The 9,711-nt window shown below is 33.1% G+C and overlaps 1 protein-coding gene across 1 annotated transcript in view; it reads left to right on the forward strand.

Annotated features, from left to right (window-relative positions):
* The window catches only part of LOC129221636 (uncharacterized protein F13E9.13, mitochondrial-like), a 42,300-nt gene extending 32,769 nt beyond the window's left edge, over positions 1-9,531 (forward strand). Inside the window, exons 5-6 of the mRNA XM_054856161.1 lie at positions 2,210-2,337; positions 9,246-9,531. Of these exons, the coding sequence (XP_054712136.1) occupies positions 2,210-2,337; positions 9,246-9,433 (316 nt within the window). The 3' untranslated portion in view covers positions 9,434-9,531. The remainder of the gene's footprint in view (positions 1-2,209; positions 2,338-9,245) is intronic.
* Positions 9,532-9,711: the final 180 nt, after the last annotated feature.

The following is a 9,711-nucleotide window of genomic DNA, read 5'->3' on the forward strand; positions in this document are numbered from 1 at the left end:
ACAGCTATGCTTACCCTTACATTATCAAAGACCGTACGAACTTCTTCATTTTCATTATTATTACTAGTGTTACCCACATGGCTTTGCCCGTAGTAGAAAATTAAAAGGTCATTTGGTTTGCCTGTATATTCACAAATAATGGATGATGAATTTCCCAACATGCTATGTTTATTTGCTTGCCCATGTTATGATAATTTTCTTGTCTAAGTTATGGTAATAATTAACTTGTCCACGTTATGGGAATTTACTGGTCCATGTTATGGTGGTTCTCTCGGTGCAGAGGAATTAAATCCACCAATGGTGGTAAAAATAAAATCATAGAAAAAGAACAAAATCGAATTTTTAAAAATCGCTTTGAGGTGCTCACCCCCATGCTATGAACTAATTTTGTGCCAAATTTGAAATGAAAAATGAAATGTGCCGAATGAAAATAGGCCAAACGATCTAGATGCTATGTGGGTAACAGACATTTAGGCAGAGATCCAGTCTTTCAGCTTTATTATTAACTAGAAAGTCGCCCATCAAGGTATAATGGGTGAAAATTGCTCCTACTCTTCTACATTTGAACGAAGCAATTGTTTGTTTGGTGATATTTTGATATTTGAAATTTTAACCCTAACTTCAGTGGATTAACCCTAAACTCCAGTGGATAGCGTTAATTTTCAACGACTTTTTTGATTCTTTATTCCCCTAAAATGAGTCTTACCAATAAAACAGTTAAGTGACCGGATTGAGTTCAGCCTTGTCATAATAAAGCATTTCCCTGCATGTTAAACCAAAACATATTATCAAACTATCATGCCGTGGCGCGAGTTTCATTGTTGAAACACACAGGTTACTCGATCATCGGCTATTATTTATATGAGAATAAAGAAAAATTATTAATTAGACTTTATTTATAAAAAAACATTACGAGGACAACCCTGGCAATTCCTTTTCTTTCTCCAAATGTTGACAAAACTCTACTGAAACGGCATTTTAAAAACTACAATTCCCAAACATTTACGCGAGAGAACATTAGAAGTCGCTCCCCCCCTCCCTTAGTCACTCAAGATAGCCTAAAATAGTCTTCAACTTCCAAAAATTATTTTTCCCCGCACTTATAAACCCTACTCGCCGCCTCTGCTAAAAATAAAGAACTTTTGCACATTTTGAAGAGAAAAAGGGAATTTTGTCCATTACTCATGATTTCCTCATCCTATCTGTTACTGGGTATCATCAGATTTTTTGCTGTCTATTACTGGGGGGTCAGACCTTTTCTCAAAATTGAGCAATTAAAAATATAATTAACTACAATCGGACCTCCATGCATTGAAGTAACAAATTGCCAGAAAAAATTTGATATATAGAAACCGTAAGACTTCGAAAACCATAAGACTATCTTCAGTAATGTTACAAGAAAGAGGGATCTGCCTTGGAATTTTTTCAAAATTGTAGTCTTGAAAAAGCAATTGTAGCACATCTTTTAATGCCATAGTGATAGGGACTAGAACTTTGTTGAGGAAGTTTTTCGAAGTTCCAAATATTCGATTTTTGATGATCTTAGATGGGTTTTTTGGGCTCTCCCCTGGAAGGTTTTTTCAATTGAATCTTAAAAAAAAGAAAAGCAATTATAGGACACCATTGAGGACATTAAGCACGGTTTCAGTATATCTCTCCAGAATTTTCTAGAAATGAAGATCCAAAAAAAATAAAAGAAGCCTTAATTTAAGATAATCTTCAAGGAAGGGCGCAGAGGTTTGGGAATTCGTAAAAGGGTTAAGTATCTGAAGTCAATCGCCCCCTCCTTGAATATTTTCTGGATCCGTCCTTGTCCCCTTTAGATATTGCAATTTTGTTGGGCAAATCTAAGTAGAACGATCGAGGTTCTTCTGTATTGAATTTATATAGTTTAGGCTCCTTTTAGAAAGAAGGGATTTCTGTGACTATTTTTTCCATCTAGCTGAATCTACTAAATGTATTTTCATCACTAACTTGCCCAAAAAAGGAAGGTTTTGTCTTTTTTTTTTAAATTCTCTAACCAACCCTGGGCAATGACAAACATCACTATATGTGCTCAAGATTTTATTCAAAAGATCATGAATTAGCTCATGAACACAAGAAAAATTCAAGTCAAATTGCAATTATAATTGAATATCTTTTCCATATTTTTCCTATACTCCTTTATTGTTGTCATTTTTATTTATTTATTTATTCATTTATTTTGAAGTTCACATGCCATTACATCAGATGTGGATATTTGTCACACTGCAAAGGCTGCTGAATTCTTTCAAAGTGATGGTATAATTTTGACTGGACAAGAAACTGGTGAATCTCCACATGCTAATGACTTAACAGGTAAGCTATTTCTCTGTAGTTTAGAAATTTTTTTTTTTCATTTCGGGTATACCAACCAATGATGCATGAACAGCTTATAATAAAAAAAGAGGTTTAAAAAGTTTTTTTTCCCTCAAGATGAATTTCCAGTAGTAATTTCCTTTGAGACCTTTACCAAATAGAAAACTACTATAGCATGTTGTGTTTGTCCATTGGTTGGGTGTGTTCATTCACTGGGTTGTTGCACTTTTTTTGGTTCACCCTGCTCCCCCCCCCCCCCCCCCCCCCACCCCTGAAAAAAACCCCTGAAGTTTCATCCTAAGAGTTCTTTCAGTTTTTTGTTAATACAGTAGAAGACCGTAAAACGCACAGTTTGGGACCAGAGCTTTTGCATTATGCAGGTTTTGTCATTATATAGATCATTTCACAAATTTTGAAACTAATATTCAAAACATATCTATATTAGCACTCCAGAATCAATTTTATATGCCATGAGTTTTAAAGCACTAATTATGCAATTAATCATTCACAAATAAATGTTTCACAATCAAAAGAAAGTGAATTATGCTGCACTTCTGCTAGCTTCATGATTTGCATTATAGTTGCATTTTCAAGAACCATCTGGTATTTTCTTTTTACTGTGAATACTAATTTTCATTTAAAAGCTTTAAATTAAGATGAAAAGATGAAAAACTGTTGAAAAATTTAATTTGCCTAACAATTTTATGTTTGCAAGGCAAAACAAGGAGTTTTTAAACTTCAAAACCTATTGTTTACTTCTGAAAAGTTGTGCAGTTTATAAAGAATTGCATTAAATAAATCGGCTTTATAAAGGTATTCTACTGTATAGCAGAACCTTATTAATCAGGACTAAGAGGGGATCCAGGTTATCCAAATTAAAAAATTACGGGTTAAACAAAATAATATTACATGCTTAGCGAGTATGCTTTTCATAGGCCATATCAGGTTATCTTTCCTTTTCGGAGTGACTGGAATGATGTTTCTTTATTTCATTATGAAGGTTGCACCCTCTGGTACACTGATGGTTCTAAAATGAATGATAGCACTGAGGTTGGGGCTTTTTGCTCCGGAGATGGTATTGATTACTCTTGTCCTTTAGGCAAGTTCGCTTCTGTCTTTTAGGCTGAAATTTATGCTATTCTGGTGCGTTGCGGTATTTGTTTGAATCGTGGCAAAAGAGACAGATGTGTTCATGTCACAAAACTGAACAAGGTTACTCTTTGTTGGGTACCTGGACATTCTGGGGTGAAGACAAGGGTAGGAGTTGTCCTAAAAATCCTAAAATTTCAAATTTTGTCCTAAAATTCTTAAAATTTTGAGTTTTGTCCTAAAAGTCCTAAAATTTTCATTATTTTATTCCCTACTTGAGCAGAAAAATAAAATTCAACCTAAAAATGAAACTTTTCATGGTGATATGCCTATATATTAGGATAAAATAAACTTCATAGACCCCAAGAAATTTGCTCTAAAAAAGAAAGAGAAAAACCTATGCTGCTGCTGCTTTTTTTCTGGAGAAAAGGGGGGGGGATGCAGTTAATCAAAACATGCAGTTAATATAAAGCTGTTTGTTTTATACATACTTTGTAACTCTTGCAGTAGCTCTTCTTCTGAAAAAAAGACATAAAAATAAAATAATAAAGAAAATAAAAACATATTTGCAGCAAATATTGCAGAAAAAGAGTTAGGAAAAAGGAATAAGATCTGTTATTTTTGATTTTTTCCACCTTTGAAACAAAATAAAAAATATGTAAACCAGGGGGATGGGAGTATTCCCTCCTTCTCTCAAATTGCAGTTCTGTGGTAGAGGGGGGGGGGGGGTATTATAGCTTATTGAAATAAAACAAATACAATGAGATGAGTTAGAACCCAAATATAAATGCTTGGGTTCAAAATATATATTCAGAGCAAAATTTAAATTTGTTGTCCCCAGGTGGGAAATAAAATTAATTTTTATAGTGTTTATACTGTGTTATGGTTTGAGAATTAGCTTGTTCTTCCAGTACAAAGAATCAGTTTGCTTTGTGCTTCTGTTCAGTGAAGTTGAATTTTTTCTTGCACATATAGTTTTTTAATTTAGTCACTAACCTTTTGCCTTAAAAATGTAAATAGTAATTTTGTTTTATTAAAATGCCACAGAGAACGAAATTTTCTTCCTTGTAATTTGAAAAAGACAAATGGATGCAAGATGGCACATGGTGCCCTGCAGAAAATTATGAATTTAATGCATTTTGTTCTGCTTGTACATTATCTTTCTAATATTGATAATCAAGAATTTTCACAAGTATTGTCTCATGCTTTTGTGGCAAGAAATAAAAGTTTGACAAGCTGTAGTTTGAATTCCATGTTCTTCGTCTTCTACTGAAAACAAATTGGTTATGATGAAGCAATCCAACGCATTTGTGCCAAATTCATTCCAAGATAAAATTTTGCAAGCAGAGGTTTTCTTAATTTTAGTTGCCGTAAAAAACATTTATTAATTTGCATCTTAAATGATTTATCTTTATTTTACAGGGATATTTTTGATGAATTTGAGATAGCAAAAAGTATCAAATTATTTGATAAACGTTAAGTACATTATAAATTTTGCACTTACACCCTACTTTAAATTCCTCCTTATTAAAGATATTTTTTAATAATTCTTTGTATTTCACTTTGATGAAACTACAACACTAGTAAAGAACCAATTGGACATACATTTATAATACTGATACATATTTCTACTTCACTTTATGATGAAACTAGTGGTACCCCGCACAGCTTTACCCGTAATAGAAAAATTAAAAGGTCTTTTGGTTTGCCTGTGTATTTACAAATAATGTATGGTGAATTTTCTCGCCGATTGGCTTGTACCCATGTTACAGTTCCACGTTATGATAATTTCGTACCTCGCCAATTGACTTGTGCCCATGTTACGGTTCCACGTTATGACAATTTTGTAATTTACTCGTCCATCTTATGATAATTTTGTTCTTAAAGTTTTTAATAGAAAAAGAACCACATCGAATTTTCGAAAAATTGCTTTAAGGTGCACATCCCCATGCCACAAACTAACTTTGTGCCAAATTTCATGAAAATCGGCCGAACGGTCTAGGCGCTATGCGTGTCACAGAGATCCAGACAGAGAGATTTTCAGCTTTATTATTAGTAAAGATGATCATAAAATTGATTCTGTAGAGTTGTAGGGGCCTAACACTCATATGTAACCTTTTGCTAAAAAAAATACTACCGAAGTATTTTTAAATTTCTGCGTCGTCTGCTCCAGTTCAACGATTGTTTAGCATTGCTATAATTTTTTTCACTTCTCAAAGAATGACAAAGAAATCTTTAAAGTATTAATTACACTTCAAATGCCTTTAATTTTTTTTTTTAATTTTCAACTGTTTAGTTCTATATCTTTTATTTACACTTTCTGCATATTTAATTACATTGTAGTTTTTCTACATAAAGAACTGTATGAGTTTCTTAATTTTTTAATAGCAGCATATTAAATTAACTGATGTTATACTAAATAGTTGAGAATACAATGCTGAGATATACCACACAATTTTCAGAAATTATAAGCTCTAAAATGTTGAGCAGTTTAGCAGTAGGTTATCGCCCTTAAACCAGGGCTAAGGCCACTGATATGGCAAAATATTAATGAACAGCTGAGTCAAAAACAATATGCACTGTGTTATACATTTGAATAAGAGTGTGTCTATACCTGTATACAATGTACAGTCATTGTAGAATTGTGTAATACATACCGTTTAAATTATCTAGATGTTTTCTATCTTTCATATGTTGCTCCTTTCCTGCAACAGTGCAATAATTAAAAATAAATAAGCTTTAGGTTAATACTGCACAGTAGTTGCAATTATCTCTTTAATATTAAATCAAAAATCATAACTTTCAACTATCACGTTGTTGATGCAAATGAGTGATATATAAACTTTATATTATGAGTCTATAATCATAATCAGCATATTATACTCGTAATAGATTACATTTTCTATGTAATCAAATCGTTACTGTAATCGTAATTATGTTTTGACAGAGGATTGTAATTGTAATCCCCCTTTTTTTGTGATCGTAATTATAATCGTAATCGATTACATTCCCTCATGATTGACTCCAAACATGATAGGGCAAAGGAACTCTTAGGTCTGAACCGAAATAGTGTTAGGAGGGCTGTTGGCCTCCTCACCAGCGCCATAAAATTTACCCCTTCAATGCCAAAAAAAAAAAAAAAATAATAATAATAATAATTTAGAGTGTGTACCAGTGCTTGGATATGCAAAACATTATTCGGAATTTTCGTAGAAATTCAATTTAATTTTGGAGGCGGCAAATTGCATGGTTAGTAAGTCTTGAAATATTAATATGTGTTTCAGAGCCATAAAATTGACTACTTCAATGTTAAAAAAGATAATAAAGTGTGTAGCTGTGCTTAGATACGCAAAACCAGGTGTGGAGTTAAACTAGAAACTCACTGCAATTTTAAGCACTTTACTTTTTTTTTTAATTTTATTAATATATTATTATTTTATATTATTATTATTCCATGCGGGGAGGGCGACACCTGTCAATATCGCCTAGGGCAGCAGAACTACTAGAGCCGGCCTTGCGCTTTCATGAGGAAACTGTTGCACACATCTTGTGCAATTACGAAGTCTTCTTCTGAACAGGTGTGAACACCTTGGCCACCATTTACTTGAACTTTGGGAGATTTATGATATTCCCGTTAAATGTGTGTGGATTGTTACTTTGGCTACTGGTCTGTTTTAGGACTTCTGTTTGGGGTTTAGAACAATTGACCTCTGGTCGCAGTGCTTGGCTCTGCTGAGCCCCCCTCTCCATTACATTTCAAACAAAATAACAAATTGAGCCAAAGGAGGATCAAGGCCTCCTCCTTGAGCCGAGATGCAGTAACTCTCTTTTGGCATATGGAATTTGAAAACTGTAATTTCAGACATAATTTTTAATAATGTTACAAAAAAAAAGGCTCTTCCTCGGAATTTTTTCAGAACTGTAGTTTTGAAAACGTAATTTTGGCACATCTCTTAACACTTTAGTGACAGTGATCGGAACTTTGCACAGGTAGCTTTTTGAAGTTCCAAAAATTCAATTTGTGACTATCTTAGATGACATAAGATAGGTTTTGGGGGCTCTCCCCTACAATTTTTTTTACATTGAAGTCCAAAAAGAGCAATTATAGGACACCTTTGATGATTTTTTTTAGAAATGGAAGTTCCAAACTAAAAAACCCTCTTAATTTGAGATGACCTTCCATGATGTTAGGGAGACGGAAGTTTTTGAAATTTATAAAATGGTAAGTATCTGAAATCAGTTGCCCCCTCTTTGAATATTTTCTGGATCCGTCCTTGAGGAGGATTCACATCTTTCTCTAAAGTAAATAAACTACTGTATACAGAAAAAATTGTGTTTGGAATTTAAGAGAATAAAATATAAAACTGCATGAGAGAAAATTAAGTATACTATGCATACATTATTTACAGACCTACAAAAATACATTATTGCGCTAACTCACCTTTTATTTATACATTATGTACATCTAAATGGCTGTCCAGATTAAGCGAAGTCTGTTTTAATAGGGTCCTAATAAATGTGGGTTTACTGTGGTTTATACATGTCAATATATATATTTTAAATGCCATGGACCAAGTACTAGTTTTCGATCGTATTATAGGTTTCTGAAAATGAAATTGGGCTGAAGTTTTCATTCTATAGCTGAAAGCATCATATTTTCAAAGAATAAAACTTAAAATATATTTCTGTAACTATTCAAAAACTTTAGTCACAACAGTGTTCAATTATAGGTAACTCAAGTCGAGCATTTTAAAAGTAATTGGTAAGCATTTTTCAAAAATTATTAAATTTATAATAAATAGCAACCAAATCATATTTAGATTTTTAATAAAGCAATACCAAAAGCTCTTTAAGATTTCAATCCCTATTAAAAGTTTTTAAAGTTCAGAGTATTGCAAGAGTTTCCTCATAGTTTCTGAAAATTTAACTTGAATCCACTATCACTCCTGCATAAACTGTAGTGAGCTGAAGGAGCTTGGGTCCAAACCTTCTGGTAAATTTTAGTTGCAGGCTATGAAGTAGAGATGAGACGGGCTCAGCCCGAGCCCGAGCCCGGGCCCGAAGCGGGCTCGGGCTCTAGAATCGAAAATAGGCTCGGGCTCAAGCACAGATATTCAATAGCCTATCTCCATACAAATTCAAAGGAAATAAACATTTTCCCACTGTGAGAAAATGAAAGGAACATTTAAATCAGTTCAATCAATGTCAAATTCCCCCCCCCCCACAAAAAATAATTAATTAACGTTTATTTATAGTGTTCTTTTTTTGCGATTACTATTGCAATATGTCATACAGTAATGCATTTAAAGTGGAGCATTTTAAGGAAATTTAGAAACTTCTGTTAATGAAAAACATTTGACGTTACATTTTTCATTAACAGAGAGATCATGTCAGACTGTAGAAGGCTCAGTTTTTGATACAATAAAGTTTCCTTCGGGCTCGGGCGGGCTCGGATTTCAGTCCGAGACAATATCGTTTGGGCTCGGGCGGGCTCGGTTACAAATTTTCGGGCTCGAGCGGGCCCGGGCTCTCAAAAATGAGCCCGAACTCATCTCTACTATGACGGCAAATTGTAGGTCTAGTCATTTTCCATTAAAAGTTAAAATAGTTATGAAGTTTTAATAGGCTCATTTAATTGCTGTTCATACTGCACATAAAACAATGATTATTATTACTAATAGATGCTTCATTTTGAATCCCTCCTCCCCTTCAAACAACTCCAATTTCTCTAGCATAATGAATGCCCTTTAAAACCTTATTTATAAAATTGTATTGAATTATTTTTACATATGTAATTTATACATATTTTTCTATTCTAGTTGTTAAAAACTGCACTAGTTTACCAGTCATTATTGGATCTGGAATGACTATTGAAAATGTAAAAGACTATATTACTGCAGATGGAATCATTGTTGGGTCACATTTTAAGCATAATAATCACTGGACTGGACTCATTGACAAAGACAAAATTTGTAAGTTTATGGAATCAGTTCATCAGTTGAAATAGATTTTTTATCTGCAAGTGATTATTTTGTATTTTTGTTATAAAGAAAACCAATTTCATTATGTAATTTCTCTTGGTTTTTTGAGGAACAGAATATTAAATATTTTTATGCGATATTTTTTTTCTCTTTGATTCAGTCAAGAAGTACCATATGTCATAAGCAGAGACCGAATATTTTATTTTTGTAAATTTGCCTTTCGAAAGAAATCAGCGTTGCAAATCGCGAATTTTGAAATGCCATGCCTAAGTTTCAATTACCCCATACTTTCAATTACTATACA

Source organism: Uloborus diversus, chromosome 4 (assembly GCF_026930045.1).
Source record: "Uloborus diversus isolate 005 chromosome 4, Udiv.v.3.1, whole genome shotgun sequence".
Taxonomy (NCBI): Eukaryota; Metazoa; Arthropoda; class Arachnida; order Araneae; family Uloboridae; genus Uloborus; species Uloborus diversus.